The following is an 18,396-nucleotide window of genomic DNA, read 5'->3' on the forward strand; positions in this document are numbered from 1 at the left end:
TAGCAACAGATTTATGATTTGTATTAGTTGTGTGACTCATAAATAACTTGTTTGAAATTGATGAGTAGTTAAAGGCTATACACACAAACATAATGATAGATTAATAAACAGCATCGGTTTCTAACTAAACTTTGTCTTCACAGTTTTGTCGTCACCAACGGCGACTCGTCCCGCAGCGGCACCCTCCACTTCACCATTGAGCACCGCGACCGCATCCCGCCGACCATCCACCACAACACGGGCCTCCGGCTGCAGGACGGCTCCACGGAGACTATCACCTCCGACCGGCTGCAGCTCACCGACCCTGACACCGCCGTCGCCAACCTTAGCTTCGTCATCACGCAGCTGCCACGCTACGGCAAACTGCTGCTGAGAGGAGTCCCGCTGTCGCTGCCGGCGGCGTTAACCCAGATGGACGTTGACGAGCTGAACCTGGCTTACCGACACAACCCTGGCAGCCCGGCGGACGTGGACAGGTTCTACTTCCTGCCGACCGACGGGAACAACAGAGGGTACCTTGAGTTTGGACAGCTGAGGGAGGACCCTAATGTCTTTAACATACAGGTGAGCAACACACACATCACACCTCATACAATCATATAGTTTTCTATTTCCTCCACACACATCTCAAACCATGTGCTGAGCTGGAAGAAGTACTCAGATCTCAAGTACTAATACCACACTGTGACAATAGTCCACTACAAGTACAAGTCCTGCATTCAGAATTTTACTTAAAGGTGAGTAGGATTTGGCAACATCTAGTGGTGTGGTTGCAGATTGCAACCAACTGAGTACCCCTCCACTCACTCCTCCCTTTCCAAGACTGCAGTAACATGAGAGTACAAAACCGTAGTAACACATCCTTACCATAATAATACTACTATAGGTGCAACAGAAGTCCGTCGGCGGCTGGCGGTACCACAGTTTTGCGCTCTGCGGCTCACGTGCCGAAGAACTACGGTGGCCTTCAGGTAACGTGAAACCTCTGAAAGGCTCTGTCTTGAGCCAGTGTTTGGTTTGTCCGTACAGGGCTACTGTAGAAACTTGGCAGACTTCATGAAGAGGACCCGCTCCCTGTATAGATGTAGATATGAAGGACTCATTCAAAGCTAACGAAAACAACCATTCTTATTTTCAGGTGATTATACACTACACACAGTTATGAATGTTATATTTGTGTATATAGTTAGATGCGCTTCACTCGTTTCACAAGGAATAGTAAGCCTGTTCGGTGCTCACAGAATAGGTTCAGTCTTGTAACAGGAGAGGCTATGTTCTACTTTCCAGTTTTTGTAAAGCTTGAGTTCATTTGTAAAAGATTATTTTATAGGGAACTGATGTATGATTGTTTACCATGCCTACATGCAGCTGTTACCCAACTAGGGTAGGTTATTTAAGAGAATGTGAGTCTCAGATCGGTCTGACTCTGATGAACACGCAGTTGGCGTCGAAACGCTAGTCTTCTAATAAAGTTGATTGTCTTAAATCTGTGTGCTCCAGTATGCTCTGGACCTGGTCTCTGAAGTCTCTCCTGTTACAAGAATAATATATTCCATTTCTGCTAATAATCCCCGAAATGTTACACACTGTTCCTTTAAGTAAAAGCACAAAGTATTTGCATTTATTTAAAGTAGCAAAAGTAAAACTACTAATTACTATATGATATTATTGGATTATAATTATTGATGCATTAATGTGTTCATCACTCAGTAGTAGTTTGATCTATAATTATACACCATAATGTATTAGTTGATTGTATTTTGTATTAATAATTCGAATTTTGAATTTAAATGCATGTAGTAGTGTAGTATGAAGTTAAAAGTTTCCCTCTGAGATGTAGTAGAGTAGATGTATAGAGTGACATAAAATGGAAATACTCAAGTAAACTAGTAGACTGAAGGCTGGTTGTGATTGGACAATGTGTTGGCTAGTGTGTGTGTGTGTGTGTGTGTGTGTGTGTGTGTGTGTGTGTGTGTGTGTGATATGTACAGTATGCAAGTATATTTGCTTTGTGTTTTTTATGTGTGTATGAAGAGATTTTAGTGTGTGTGTGTGTGTGTGTGTGTGAGAGTATTTAAAGGCTTTATAAATATTTGACACACACACACACACACACACACACACACACACACACACACACACAGGTCATAACTCTGGGGATCAAACAGCTATTTAAAGTCAGTAACATCAGAGAAGAAGAAAAGAAATCAGGTTATTTCTGCCTTCTATTCACATAAAGTGTTAAAAAAAACAGCAATAAAAATCCTTAATTAGTAAAAGTACCCTTTTGTTGTTAAAGGAATTAAAGGTCTTACTGTTTGACACACAGACGAATGAATTAGGCCATGTTGGATGCATTTATTCATGTAAATATACTTTAAAAATGGGTATTATTTGTTGAAATTCTGTGATTATTCAACTGTTGTTATATTTAGATTTTAGGCTGCACAGACAGTTATTTTCCTTATAGATTATTAAATAGTTTAGTTCATAAAATGTCCGAAAATAGAGTTCAAGGTGACGTCTTTAAATGTCTTATATGTTTGACCAACAGTCCAAAACCCAAATATACTTAGTGTACTGTGATATTAACAGTGGTGGAATGTACATTTACTCAAGTAGTGTACTTAAGTACAAATTTGAGACACTTATACTTCCTTGAGTATTTTGCTTCTACTCCACTAAATCTATCTGAAAGCTTTAGTTACTTTACACATTCACATGTTTTCATGCAAAACATACAAAGAGTTTAGAAAATACGTTTTTTTATAAATGAAACTCCTTAATAATTTCTACAAGTACAGCTGAAACAATTAGTCGATTACAATTAGTCAATTGACAGACATTTAACTATTTTAAATGGTTTGAGTCATTTTCCATGTGAAAACATTTCATGGTTCCAGCTTCACAAACGGGAAGATTTGCTGATTTTCATTATTTTAATGAAGTACATTTTCCTGATTATACGATTATACTTTTCAATGCAGGACTTTAACTTGGTGTTAGTACTTTTACATAAGTAAAGGATCTGAATACTTCCTCCACCACTGGATATTACAAAAAGCACTTCATCTGTGCGTTTGCAATAAATGTTTGGCATTTTTGCTCCATAAATGTTTTTTAAGGTTATCAAAATAATTGTGGATTATATTTTTGTTTTTTAACAAACTCTGTCAGCATTTAACTAAATATGAACAAGCCACAAGAAATAAAAACAATACAAATAAAAATGAATTTAGCAGGCAGTTTTATTTATAGAGCACATTTCATTACAAAGAAACTTCTTTACATTTTAAAATAAAAGGCATTACAAAAATAAAATCAAGCATATGCAACACAGTGGTATAACAATAAAGAGAAGAAAAAAAACATATTTATACATGCACCCAATATCTACATACACACACACAAAAAGCCACTGTCTGCAGACCTGAGAGATCTGCTGCGGGTATAGTCAGAGAGCAGGTCAGAAATATACTGGAGAGCTGAACCGTGACAGAGATTTGTTGTCTGTCTTTTTATCTCTCTTTCTGTATTCATATAGCTGGTGGACAGAATAATAGGAACATCTTTAATGATGTATTAACATGTTGTGAGACTTTCTGCTTCTCTTCAACAACACTTCACAATGAAATATTAGGGGAGTATCTGACAGCTGGAGACAGTAATTACTTTGCAGATCTTATTATAAGATGAGATAAGATAAAACTTTATTTATTGTTCAGCAGTAGCAGTACAAAGTGGGAAAGAGTGCAAATATATAGCATGCAAATAAAAAACAAATAGAGGTCTCGCCTATTTTTGACGCGTGCCAAGCGCGCTTCACAGCAACAACAGACAGTGAAGGTGATCTATTGACTGTATATTAACATCATAGCAAGATTATTACAGTTTCCATGTCTATCTGTAGAATATGTTATGGACATTAAAAAAAATAAACACTTATTTTTAAATCAACACCTCCTGCTTCATTTCAAAATAAAAGCCCTCAAGTTTTTTCTGTGGACAGAATTCCTTCATTTGTTAACACAAGGCTTTTATTCTGAAATATGTGCCGGACAGTGTTCTTGAACATGCAGTGACTTGGAGAGCATCATGAATGAATATAGTACTAGGTTTTAATTGTGGATTATAACTATTATTTACAAATTACCACACGTTTCTTAACCTTTCTCTGTCTAAATTAAATATAAATGATATTTATAATGAAATGAAATGGCCATTAAAAGGCAAAATCTATGTAGAAAGAAAGGGCTGACAGCAGCAGCTGCAGCAGCTGACACGCAGCTGAAATGCAGCTGGTCTGAACACCCGACGCCTGACTCACGCAGCCACCACGTGACACAGTCGCCACGCGCTCCTGACGTTCCCAGTGTGGATGAGGCGTAAAGGGGAGATTCATGGGTACCCATAGAACACATTTTCATTCACATATCTCGAGGTCAGAGGTCAAGGGACTCCTTTGAAAGTGGCCATGCCAGTTTTTCCTCGTCAAAATTTTGCATACATTTGGAGTGTTACATACAAGCTAGTATGACATGGTTGGCACCAATGGATTCCTTAGGTTTTTTTACTTTCATATGATACTAGTATCTTCTAGCTTTAAAACTGAGCCAGCTACAACCTCCAAAACTTTTCAAAGAAACTCAATCTGCTAAGTAACCAATAACTTTATCTGCTAAATAAATAAAAAGGAGTAAAAAGTCTAAAGTACCAGAACCACTGAATTAAAGTACAGTTCTGCAGTAAATGTATTTAGTTACTTCTCTCTGAGATTTCCTACATTTAAACTTTGTGTCCATATCTTTTATACATCACAAAATAACTGTAGTAAAACCAGATTATTCACTCAGACCGTCAGATCTCCTCCGTTCTTCCTGCACTAAATGTTTTTTTAATAAAGGTCTCCTGTTGTGTCCAGGTGGACCGGGTGGACAGGTTACCTCCCAGTCTGACCACCAGACGGAGTCCCAGCACGGTGGTGGATCTGGGCAACGGGCGTTACGGCATCTTCATCACTTCCAAACACCTGCAGGCCTCCGACCCCGACAGTCCCACAGAGGTACTGGAGTTCTCCATCAGCAGGCCGCCATACTTTGGCTACCTGGAGAACGCTCTCACAGGTGGGCTGTGTGTCAGTTGAAAGCTGCAGTAACAGATATATTAGATATGGATACATATACTGTATGTTCAGTTGGATTGAAACTTGCCATCCTGCCAGGAGCTTACATCAAAGGTCGTTTCACCCAGCGGGACGTGGACCAGCGTGCTGTGGTGTTTGTCCTCCCGTCCGACATGGAGGTGACGGCCGACAGCTTCCAGTTCCGCCTCACCGACCCGGCAGGAAACACTATGCTGCCCGACATGTAGGTTTGTAAAAGGAAAGGATACGACTGATGCACAGGAACCTAAATGTGTTCATTTATTAGATGGGACTTGGTCCAGTCAGTGTTGAGCACTCTAATAAGACAAATATGATACAGCTTAAACCTGCAGTAGACAGAATGTTTTTGGTACCATTGGGCAAAAATTCCATAATGACCTTTCAGCATATTGTAATTCAAGTGTTCTGAGAGAAAACTAGACTTCTGCTCCTCCTCATGGCTCTGTTTTCCGACTTTGGAACATCTAGCCCGTGACGGGAGACTTTGGCCAATCACAGGTCATTTCAGAGAGAGCGTTCCTATTGGCTGTTTTTTCAACGGAGGCAGCTGTCAATCACTCGCAAACTCCGATGTACTCTTTAGCTGTAAAATTAGAAAGTTTGGCGGTGGGCGGTGCTTGATATTTCCTCAACTGATCTCAACATGGCTGCCAGGTCACAAACTTTCTCATTTTAGAGCTAAACAGTACACTACAAGATGATTCTGAGAACATCTGAGGAGAGAAATAGGCATTACAGTAACAGAATATTGATTCATATTTGATCAGCGCTGCGTAGTTTGACCGTTTGATCAGAGTTTACGAGTGATTGACAGCTGCTCAGAGACGGCAGACTCCAGCTCGGCTCTGATTGGTTGTTTTCCTCCGGTCTGTGAAATCTTGCAGATGTCATTAGGAGCACCGGAGGACACTGGAGGACACAGAGACACGTGATTCTTTTCAGATTATCGGTCTCATGCACTACTGTCAGGATATAGTGACCGTTTTATAAAAAATAACTTTTTTAATCATGTTTGCTCCATTTCTACCCACTGCTGCTTTAATGCCGGGATCAGACTACACAATATCAGCCCGATTACAACGACACGGCTGTCAGAAGGGGATCGGGAACGATAAATGAGTGTTGTGTGCGCAAATCGATCCTCTTATCTCGTGTAGTGTGTCATGGTACACGACAACCGACGCCACGTCTAGGACGCCCCACCACACTCCGAGGAAAAGTCTAGCCTGTGTGACATCTCCAACGACGTGTTCCTTGGCGTTGACCAATCGGGTGCTCTCTCCAGCGCGCAGTCGTAGTCAGGTCACTTGTTAATAAACAAACATGGAGAAAAGGAGGAGGAATGCCAAGTTTGCTGCTGTTAGGTGGGACAACCAAACTGACGAAAAATTCATTGAGTTGTGGCAACTGTACCCCCCCCCCCCCCCCCCCCCCCCACTGCCTATTTGACGTTACGTCGAGGGATTACCATGACAGAGTCAAAAAAGACAAATGTTGGCGAGAAATAGCGGAAACACTTCATCAACCAGGTGAGTAGATATGCTATGATATGCTATCTATGCTGGCATATCCCCAGTCCTAATTGCGGGAATATGCTAAATTATCATTACCCAAGCATTGACAGTTGCTTCAACCGCCTCCCCGATGATGTCTGAACTCGCGCACGATCGTGGAATACGACGTGCCGTGATTGGTCGTGGTCATACGTGTAGTCTTGCCAGTCACCCGACCAAGACGCTGAAAGAGTTTATGGCGCTGTGATCGTTAGATCTGACATGGTGACCATCGTCAAAGACAAAAATATTGTGTAGTCTGATCCCGGCATAAGAGGAAGTACTCTTTTACTTAAGTTGAAGTAGCAATACCACAGTGGCAATACCACAGTGGAGAAATACTCTGTTTCATTCAAAAAACAATTAAAAGTCTTAGCATCAAAATATACTTAAAGGGACCATTTGTAACTTTCAGAAATGCTTGTTAACAGCGACACCTGTGGCCGTTAAGTCAACTAAAGTCAGCGTCAGGCTCTCGCTTTGCTCGCTCTACATAGACATGAACGAGCATCGTTCAACACAGTGAGGCGACACACGTCAGCTAAAAGCACAATATCACTCTATATTTCAGCTGCTTGGCAGTAATGTTAGCTGACCAGACGAAGGTCTCTCCATGAATCACTGCTGATACTAGTGTTGGCTTTTCATGCTTCAGCCTCTGGCAGCGGGGCTCCGTTCCCTCCAGCCGGTCTCCCGACCAGTTATTTCTGCACAAACGTCCACTGTACATTCACTAGATATTCTCAGAGTTAAACTAACTCTTCTGCAGTGTGTAATGAGCGTGCATGATCGTGAGGTGGAGCGAGAACGCTCGCATTGTGTGAGTGAAGACAAGCAGGCAGAGGAGCGGTCTGAACAGCGTAGCCATACGCGAGCGCGCATACGCGAGCGCGCATACGCGAGCGAACATGGGATCCCGACCCGGTAGATTTATACCTGTAAAAAGTTACAAACAGTCCCTTTAAAGTACCAAAAGTAAAAGTACTCATTTATACCCATTTCAGAATATATATTATTGGATTCTAATGATTAATCCATTAATGTATTCAACACTGCTGCAGCTTTCAATTCCTTTATATACTGCTTCTATTATAGGGTAGCTCAAATACAGCAGTGTGTGTTCAGTATATGAAGGATTCAGCTGAGTGTCTCCTGCAGACTGGAGCTGTCCTGGTCTCGGGTGGAGTTGTCAGCGACCTGCTACAGAACCTGTGAGACCTCAGGGACGCTTCAGATCCAGATCCAACGTAGCGGGAAGAGCGTCGACCCGGCGTATGTTGCTATCCAGGTACAAGTGTGACGCCTTCCTCCACCGTCTCTAGACTCTGTCAGCTGCTGCTGCAGATCACGTTGTCATATTGCTTATTACTAATGCAATAAAAGCTGTATTTAGCACTGTGACGCCGTCTGCACAGGTTGCTGATGTCGGCTACTTTTTAATTTTCCAGAACGTGTCATAATGACAAATGTCGGTTCAGCCTGTTTGCATAAAATCAAACCGGTTTAAGACTGTACCGCCAAAACCGGAAATCAACCCAACTTAATAATGAAGTTAATAAGTCAGTGCTCAGTGTTTGTTTTATGTCTCTGTTTGTGCAGGTGGAGGAAGGATCGGCCAAACTCGGCAGAGATTTCACTCACAGCACAGCCGGTCTCATCCAGTTTGACCCAGGTTTGACTCTACTGGACTCTGTTCAGGTCTACTCTGTTTCAGTTAACTTAGACACTGTCAGGAGACTCTCTGTGACATCATTTCAAAACTGTGATGGACACGAAACAATAAATTACAATACAATACAATACAATACAATAAAACTTTACTGTCCACCAGGGTGGAAATTTGTCTTCAGCTCACCAAACAGAGAAAACAACAGACATTAAAAACCAGACAGCAGTTAGTAAAAAACAGAGACATAGACAGGTTATCAGGTTATGTTACACATTAAAACAGTTCATGTCAGTGTCTGTGGCTCAGATCTGCTCAGTCACTGTGTTGAGTTAAGAATATTGATGGCATTTGGGATGAAGGATACTCCTCGCTTTCTTCCTCGTCCTTTCTGTAAAAAGTTGAGTCAAGGGCTTTTGGGGCTTTTGGGGTTGTCTCAATTGCTATTGAGACAATCCTAGACAGTTTATTCTTCTGTCTACAGTGTAGTTGACCGTATCAGGCAGGAAGGTTAAAGGTTAAAAAACTCTCAATAGTTTTGTACACTAATTCTAAAATCTGCTGGCTGACACCGAGGCCACTAAGTTTCCTTAGAAGATAAAGACGCTGTGAGCATCTCTTGAAAATATACTCTGTATTTTCAGAGAAGCTCACCTGGGTGTCCAGGACTGTACCGAGGTATTTAAAGTGTTCCACAGTTTCAACATGTTGGCCATCAAGTGAAACTGGTTCTGTGATCAGATGTTGTTTTGTGCAGCACAGTATAAAATGCTAGTGTGACACCATGTCTGAAGGGCTGTAGTGTGGGTCAGATAGGCAGCTTCACCTAGTGGCTCTGTTTCCTGTAAAAGGCCAACTAAGGCCATGTCATCCTCATACTTCAATTAGTAAAAAGAGAGAATAGCACATGGGGAAGAACACAGCCTTGTGGGCAGCCTGTGCTCACAGTGAGCACGTCTGACATGTTCTCCCTGACACAGACCCTCTCCTAGTTTAATCATCAGTACAAATGGTGAGAATTTAAAAAGAAAAATTCTGCTTCAGAAGTAAACTACAAGTCCCAGAGAGCATTGCTGTAAGAGACATCCAATCGGATAGCTTCAGATTGATTGTTGATTTTGTTAGAACTCATTGATGAAATTCAGCAAATTTGAATCCATGTTTGTATTTTGGATAAATTCAGCAGCTCTGGTTACTCCTGCTATACAAAAATCAGAATGATGGTGACTTGTTTCCATCCTGTCTCTTGTATAGGAGTCAGTGTGAAAACCTGGAACATTTACCTGATAGATGACGGTCTGGAGGAAAACCACGAGACCTTCACTGTCACCCTGAAAAACTCCAAAAACGCCGTCGTGGGACAGAGGACCTCCGCTAGTGTCGAGATCATCGACCCCAGAGGAGGTAAAGCATTCTCAGGAGCAGATCACGTGTCTGTATACAGTTGTGCTACAAAACCACAAATTGCTTCATGTTGATGTCCGTTGTTTTTCCTTAATTTTCATGCTTGTCAATTTATACTTGGGATCTTGATGTTAAGATCAGGATGGGGATGAGGTATAATTATGTGCCAGTTTCATGTTTTCATGTTCTGTTCAAAATGTACCTTAAAGGGAGATTTGTCAAGTATTAAATACTTTTATCAACATTGGAGTGGGCAAATATGCTGCTTTATGCAAATGTGTGTATATCACACCATAAGTCCGATTGACTTGAAATTTGACACACGTGTCCAGCTGAATGTGCTCTCCAAAAAAAGCCTCTTAGACCGCTAACGTCCGCCAACTAGATTTTTTCCGCCATTTTGGATTTTTTGAAAAAGAATTTTTTGACATCTCCTCCTAAACCACAGATCCAATTTCTACCAAATTTTCTGTGGATCATTATTGGACCAGGCATAAAGCTTGTTGATATATCATTGCATCTTGAAGATATTAACCAATGAATTTCAAAAGGGCGTGGCTCAGCACATAAACAGACTTAAGTCAACAACCATTTGGCCAACAATCACAACACTTTCATGATATGTCCACAAGAGTACCTGAAACATACCCTGAACGTTTTATTCAAATCGAACACTAGGGGGAACTACAAATAAAAAAAATGGGCGTGGCATAACACAAATCAGACTATACATCAGAAATTATTTGTCCAATCAATACAAAACTCACAGGATATATTTAATAACAATGTTGAACCACGTGTGTAAAACAATTTTGAAATCACTCAAAAGGAGGCTCCATCAGTGCCAAACATGTGCATTGGCCTGGCACAAATTTGGCCATAAGTCATTCACAGTTTGTCCAAAATCACCAAACTAACTGGATATTTACAATTAATCTGTTGAAACATGTCCCCAAAATGCCAAGAAATATGACTGGCGGGACACTGCCTCTACAATTACTGAAAGGCTGCATACATTGTAATGATCAGAATTAAACCAGCCGAAGTGACTTTGCTTACGTGCGGCTTTGATTTTTGCAAATCAACTGCGAACTGTTGCTTGCGGCTGTAAATATTATTGGAAATCAATTAACAACACAAAACAATGACAGATATTGTCCAGAAACCCTCACATGTACTGCATTTAGCATAAAACAATATGCTCAAATCATAACATGTCAAACTGCAGCCCAACAGGCAACAACAGCTGTCAGTGTGTCAGTGTGATGACGTGACTATGACTTGCCCCAAACTGCATGTGATGATCATAAAGTGGGCATGTCTGTAAAGGGGAGACTCGTGGGTACCCATAGAACCCATTTACATTCACTGATCTGGAGGTCAGAGGTCAAGGAATCCCTTTGAAAATGGCCACGCCAGTTTTTCCTAAAATTTAACGTAAGTTTGGAGCGTTATTTAACCTCCTTCGTGACAAGCTAGTATGACATGGTTGGTACCAATGGATTCATTAGGTTTTTCTAGTTTCATATGATACCAGTATCATAGTATCTTCACCCTAGCTTTAAAACTGAGCCGCTACAACCTAAAAATCTCAAGTTGCATTAAAGAAATTAGTGGTGTTAAAACAAATTTGCGCTATACGTTCTTATGGCGTTAACTTTGACAGCCCTAGTTGTTTTTGGTTCTTTTTCATGCATGTTAATGTATATTTGGGATCTTGATGTCTAGATCAGGATGGGCCGGAGGTATAATTATGTGCCAGTTTTGTGTTTTTTCTAAAAGTGTTTTGTGCGGTAAGGAGGCTTCTTTATGGGAAGAAATGAGCGATAAAAGGGGAAAACATGTCTTTTCAGTGAAGACAATGGAGTAGAAGCGCTGCTGGGTCTCTGTGGTAATCACATACAGGTGCTCTTTGGATCCTTCAGGTGTATTGGGCTCATTCAGTCTTGTGAAGGGCTCATTGCATGGATGGAATATGATCTCAAAAAAGTACAAAATGCAAGTCTCCCTCAAAAATAATCCTAGACACACTGTAGTGTTTGAACAAAATTAGAAAATGCCTTTATTTTACATGGCAATAATTGTTTAAAATGACCAACGCGTTGCGACCAACATAGGTCTTCATCAGGGTCACTGTGAGCAGAAAGAGAAAAAATGGGAAAGAAAGGGAAAGAAGGGGAGGGAGGGGGAATTAAAAGGAAGTGAAGGAAAGAGGAGATGAGAGGTAAACATACATGACTAAAATAAAAACAAGTATGATACATTGTGACTACTAAGTCAAGGTGGACCCCATACTGTCTCATGTAGGTCTACACATGATGAGTTCCTCCACATAGAACTATAATCTCAACCACATGTTTCTGCCTACAAACTCACATTGACTACAAAATGACCGTACCCTTCAATAGTTCAATATATTAAAATACAATTGTCTATTATTCCTGAAGTGATAGTTCATAATATTTCTGCTCATGTCTTCAGTATTTGACTCTCTTTCAATGAAAAAGAGTCATCTCCTTTGCACTAAATGTATTATCTAAGCATTCCGTCACAGATGTGTTCAGATGTTTTCATGATGATGATTTCATTGCTGTGTTTTTACATCCAGCACCTTTTTAATTTTGCATTAGTTTTGGGAAAGAAAGAAAAGAAAAAAGACCCTCTCTGCTGTGTGTTAGGATGGTGCAATCCAGACGACCTGAGGGTGGAGGAAGACGTGACACGACTTTCACCTTCTCCACCTCCTCCTCGCCTCCTTGACCCTCCCGGACCGGAGGAGGAGGATCCCGTTACCGACATCGAGGCGGAGTTGCTATGGGAGAACCAGCCTCACCCTCCGCGAGGCGACGTCCCAAATCGCCGACCCTACCTGGACTACGGAGAGGGAGAACCACAGGACCAGGCAAACCCCGGCAGCTACAGCCACATCCACTACCACAGCAGGCAGCAGCCTGGGACGAGCACTGGGAGCACTGGGAGCACTGGGAGCATTGGACACAGGGTCAGACATGGAGGATTGAAGGTGAGTGTTTCTACCAGTTTTTGCTGCCAGAATCTCTCTCTCTCGTACTGATTCAAAGTTTTATTTTTACAGTCTAATTGCCTCACTGCTATTGAAATTTAGCATTTTAGTCTGCATGCTGAATTGTTTAAATGCACTTCAATGTGTTATTTGTTTCAGTGTGAATCTTTTGTACAAGGCTGATATTGTAGTGTTTGGTGTTCAGGTCCATCTGTCAGGAGAGAGGAGGTCTGAGGAGAAGGTCTGGATGGTAAGACTCACTGTTTATCCACAGTTAGATAAAAACACCCACCCACCGTGTTAATGTCTGCCTGGTTCTCCTCCTCCTCCTCCATCAGTTCCACAGTCTGACTCCTCTCCGGGTGGAGGAGCTGAAGCCGGGTGATGCTGGGTGGAGCCGGTCGCCTCACAGTCGATCCCCGCTGGACTTGCGAGTCAGAGACTCTCCTCAGATGGATCATCCAGAACCCAGACACCACCCAGAGCTACGCCAACGCAAAGTACAAACACACAGTTCATCTCAGTATCAAAATCTACTTGACTTATACACAATCCCTCCACTGTCCTGTTTTTATATTTCCTTGTGAAGCATAAACACCAAGACAGCTGCTCAAATCACATAAATCTCTGCTAGGTGGTTTGGACCAGGCCACAGCCTCCGGTTCTTAAAAGTGAAGCCAATGTTGAAGTGATTTAAACCTGCATTCTTTCTAACAGCCAGCAGGGGGCGACTCCTCTGGTTGCTAAAAGAAGTCTGATTGTATAGAAGTCTGATAGAAAATGAGCCTACTTCTCTCTTGATTTATTACCTCAGTAAACATTGTAAACATGAGTTTATGGTCTCAATCTCTAGTTTCAAGTCTTCTTCAATACAGCATGATGTTCATTTAGTAAATGATGGTTCCATTTAGAGTCAGATAGACCATAAAGCAGGGGATGCTTTAGGGCGTAGCTACCTTGTGATTGACAGGTTGCTACCACGGCGTTGTCCGGTCTGGGAGTTGTGCGTGTTTTTGTCTTAGAACTTTAACCCTTTCACAGTGTGTTTTAGTTCATGAAAGTTAACTGTAACATTTTGGTTGCCTGAAAATGTCTTATTTAGCATTCAGTTGTGCTTCAAAACAGCAGTCCACAAACCAGTTGGTGACGTTATGGTGACTATGTCCATTTCTTATATACAGTCTATGGTGTGGACGGCTGGTTGTTCAGTGTTGAAATGTTGTCTCTGTTGTGATTATTCTCTGTATCTTTTTTCAGACAGGGAAGTCAGTCAGCAGCTCTTGTCCTGACGGTTGGACTCACTACAGGAGACGCTGTTACATCGTCGGCTCGTCTGTGGCCAGCTGGGCCAGTGCTGAGAGGAGCTGCTCATTGCTGTAAGTAACACAAAAACACACTTTTATTTTATTTTTTTACTTTATGCCTTACGACTTATAGTTTTAATAATAATAATAATAATAAATTCAACTTATATAGCGCTTTCTGGAACTCAAAGACGCTTAAAAATATAAACGGGGAGCAGTGTGAGACAAACAGCAGACAAACGACACACACGGGCGCACACTCATACACACACAAACACAAATGGGTAATGGGGGGGGCGCTGAGTAGGCAGGGGAGAAGAGATGGGTCTTGAGGCGGGACTGAAATAGTGAGAGGGATTCAGAGTCTCTGATGTGTTGTGGGAGGGAGTTCCAAAGCTGCCCTGGAGAATGCTTTTAAAGGTTTATTCCACCCAAATACTACTTTATGTCTGACGACTTGGAGTTTTAAAGGTTTATTCCACCCAAATACTACTCTATGTCTGACGACTTGTAGTATTAAAGGTTTATTCCACCCAAATACCACCTTAAGTCTTTTTGGTACAATGGCGGATTAGTGCCGTTGGGGTACAATAAATGAATAATCACGCAGCCAGTGGAATCGGGGCAATATTCTGAAAAAAAATTACCAAGATTAAAGTCGTACATTTTTGAGAAAAAAACTGATATTTTCTGAGATTAAAGTGTAAAGTTTCTAAGAAAAAAGTCACAATTTTGCAAGATTATTTAACCATAAATTTATGAGAAAAATAGTGCAATGCAAAACTGTGGTGATGAAAATTAGTGGGGGGGGTTTGTTAAGGAACCACATCGCTTCACTTGCAAGGTTATTTTGTCACTCCACTATTTCTACAAGTTTTTATAAAGTTGTAAATTTGCGATTTTATAAACTCTGCAAATTAGTGGTAATTTTTTTTATTGGAAATTGGCCACTTTAATCTCAGAGAATATTCAATTTCTTTCCTTGTAAATGACTATAATCTTGGAAATTCAGATTTATTTTCTCGGAATATTACCCCCCTCCCCTGGCTGGGTAACATGAAATTAAATGAAAAAAATCTAAACTTTAATGATCAGATATGATTTTCATTTACAAAGATTTCATCACAATTGTGAAAGAATAAGACTGTAACTTGAGCAGGGAAATAAGTTCCAGCCTAACTGTAATGAACTTAAATGACAATAAAAATGCATAAACATTGCCCAACAGGGTGGAAACCTGAGTTTAGTTGACTGCACATGCATCATGTTTCACTTGACTTTAGTTGTATTTGAGTGTGTGAACACCACTTAGATGTGTGTTTGACTCATGTGTCTGTGTGTCAGGTTTAACAGCAGCCTGACCAGCGTGCGCTCCAGAAGAGACATGACCTGGCTGTGGAAGTTTGCAGGGAGAAAGCCATTTTGGATTGGTGAGTGGCTGCTTTCATCACAACATGCTGAACGACTGAGTGACACATCCAACATGCAACAACGTGCACGTAACACGACGGTCACATTATTTCCCAATTAAAAAATGATGGGCCTCACGCAAGAACCACTCGTACAAACAGTGTGTAACATTTCGGGGGAGCTATTAACAGGAATGGACTATAACAGTCATAGCTCTGTTTTATTAGTGTATAATCACCTGAAGCCTGAGGCGAACGGTAATTGTTGCTAACTCTTTATGTTTCTCAGGTCTGTCTGGAGGTGCGGGGCGCTGGATGTGGGCTGACGGTCGGTCAGTGTCCTTCTCCAGACTGAGGGGGGCGCCGCCAGGTCGCGGCGAGTCTGACGTGGGCTCGGACTGTGTGCTGGTTGAAAACCCCAGAAGCTGGATCTCCACGAGCTGCTCCCCCGAAACCCAACACACATTCATCTGTTCATCGCCGGCTCACACTCACTGAGAGACATATATAGTGCTACCGGCTCCATCACTACGACCTCTGTGAACATGTTGAAGCCACATTTAATGATACGCAACGATGCTGCTCTGTACATTAGTTTTCATATTTTTGTCATAATAAAGAACGCTGCACAAAGTGAAATATGAGTCTTTTAATTTCAGATAAAATCAGCATTTGTTTTTAAATCCGTTTCTAACACTCAAGCACTGTCAGGAAAACATATTAGCCAATTTCAGGCACTCGAACAGGGTGGACAATTGTGAGCCAAGTTAGCCATAGCTCTGTGACTGATCCAGATTTAGCTAGCTAACCTTCTACACATGAACTGAACTTGTATATCTATAGGAAATATGTATCTTTTTGATCGGACCAACTGGATTGGACATAACTTAGTGGAAAAGGGTGGAACTTTAAGAGTGTTTAAGAGTTAGATTAACATCATGATCATCATTATTATTCTCACCCTACTTTACTCCTTTGAGTTCCCTCCAAAAGAAATATGTCACTTCCTGAAGATGGCCTCAATGGAAATGTAGTCTTGTTTTTTTTGGAGGGTGAGAAACTACTAATGGTGGAAAATGACTTCAGGGACAGAGTTAATGATGAAAATGGTAAAAAAAAAAGAACTATAGTTCTTCCTAATATATATGTATGTAAGGGACAATGTACAGCGAGCCGGTCATTGTTGTGAGAAACCCCGACAGGGCGATGGACAGGGGACAGGGGTGGACCCCGACACAAAGCACCCTGAAGGGGTTTCTTTCACAACAATGAGCGGCTAGCTGTACATTATCCTGCTTATCACACGGCTGCTTACTTTAGAAATCAATAATTCAGTGTCGCACTGTGATGTCCAATACAACACAGCCATGTTCATGCTCTCAGTAACACCTGTGCTTTTCCTAATATGACCACTCAACATGTCTCCTGTGAAAAGCTCTTTGGGTCAGTAGAAAGTGGAACTCAGCAGGTCATTAAAAGGCTCATGAGTCTCTAACTTTACAATGAGCCATCAGCTGTGCTGATCGGAATGTTAGTAGGTCATTACAGTTTTCTTCCTCTGAAATCCTTTATCTAGTTAGGTCTGCATCTGACCTCAATCATCTTCTGTTCTCACTTTGCTTTTCCTCTTTCAGATTCTCTCCCTGACATGTGTTGTAGTGCTGCGCCCTCAGGTGGTGGACTGCTACAACAGTAGGAGACGATAACGTTTCTCTCTGCGGAGCCCCGTCACTTCACAAGACACGGGGAAACCTCTGTTGGTCTGGAGGAGCTGCAGCAGTTATTTCTGCACAAACGTCCACTGAACATTCACTAGATATTCTCAGAGCTAAACTAACTCTTCTGCAGTGTGGAGTGAGCGCGCGTTCACGTCTAGAGGTGGAGCGAGTACGCGAGAACGCGTGCACTGTCTGCGTGAAGGCGAGCAGGCAGAGGAGGAAAGGCTCCGGCCACACGCGAGTGCGCATATGCGAGCGCGCATGTGTCCCGACCCGGTACATTTATACACTTAAAAAGTTACAAACAGTCCCTTTAAGTACAATGTATTTATTTTGAATATTATTTCTGCTACATTTAATGATATATTTATTTACTGAATCATTTATCTATTCATTCATTTGTTTTTCATTTTGGCAGGTTCCGTCCTCCAATCCGCTAAGCTCTCTGCAGCAGATTTTCATTCTGAGCTCTTTTTGATCGAAAAAAACTCAAGATTGCATCACTGTACAAGCTTAAACAGTCTGTTTAACCATTTTCCACGGTAACGCTATGCTAATCGTCTCTCCTAGAGCGATTGTATTAATAAATCTAGTAAAACATGTGTGATCACCACCTATTACAGCTCAGACAGGATCATGTGATCATAGCTCTGCCTTCTACTATGGAGGGATGGAGGACGACCTGAAGAAGTGGCCTCAGATAACCTACACTAGCATATTTAGCTACTTTATTGACTCCGTTGCTGCAGACGGTGGAGATGAACAATCTGAAAAGCTCTGAGGCAGATCAGGACTTCCACAGTAACACGGTTTAGTTTTCTACACAGATAACCGTACTGAAACTATCTGTAGTCTGATGCTCCCTGCAGTCCGTGTCATGAATGCCTTACATTTTAAACTGTACGGAAAATAGTGAAAGTAACTGGCTGTCATTAAACCAACGCTACAATGCTGTGTCCTCCCTACACATGACATCATACCTGATGTTCTCCTGGCTCTGCTGTCTGTCCTTTAAGGACCCGACGTCTCTTCTCCGCTACTCTTTAGAGCCAAACTAACGTACACTAACTATATTCTGTACACTAACCATGTTCCGTGCAGATGACTTTTGTTCCGCTGATCGCTGCAGATCGTGCATAACATGTATATCCGTGTC

At 41.6% G+C, this 18,396-nt stretch overlaps 1 protein-coding gene across 7 annotated transcripts in view; it reads left to right on the forward strand.

Annotated features, from left to right (window-relative positions):
• Positions 1–16,161, forward strand: part of frem1b (Fras1 related extracellular matrix 1b) — an 81,085-nt gene extending 64,924 nt beyond the window's left edge. For 6 of the 7 annotated variants that reach the window (XM_074636645.1, XM_074636644.1, XM_074636647.1 and 3 more), the window contains 12 exons: positions 144–564; positions 4,922–5,123; positions 5,222–5,366; positions 7,876–8,005; positions 8,317–8,389; positions 9,638–9,787; positions 12,466–12,809; positions 13,015–13,059; positions 13,148–13,309; positions 14,067–14,185; positions 15,458–15,543; positions 15,812–16,161. In XM_074636645.1, coding sequence (XP_074492746.1) covers positions 144–564; positions 4,922–5,123; positions 5,222–5,366; positions 7,876–8,005; positions 8,317–8,389; positions 9,638–9,787; positions 12,466–12,809; positions 13,015–13,059; positions 13,148–13,309; positions 14,067–14,185; positions 15,458–15,543; positions 15,812–16,020 — 2,086 coding nt within the window. In that variant the 3' untranslated portion in view covers positions 16,021–16,161. Of the gene's footprint in view, positions 1–143; positions 565–4,921; positions 5,124–5,221; positions 5,371–7,875; positions 8,009–8,316; positions 8,390–9,637; positions 9,788–12,465; positions 12,810–13,014; positions 13,060–13,147; positions 13,310–14,066; positions 14,186–15,457; positions 15,544–15,811 lie in introns of those variants that run through there. The other variant, XM_074636650.1, reaches the window with a different exon arrangement.
• Positions 16,162–18,396: the final 2,235 nt, after the last annotated feature.

Source organism: Sebastes fasciatus, chromosome 5 (assembly GCF_043250625.1).
Source record: "Sebastes fasciatus isolate fSebFas1 chromosome 5, fSebFas1.pri, whole genome shotgun sequence".
In the NCBI taxonomy this organism is placed as follows: Eukaryota; Metazoa; Chordata; class Actinopteri; order Perciformes; family Sebastidae; genus Sebastes; species Sebastes fasciatus.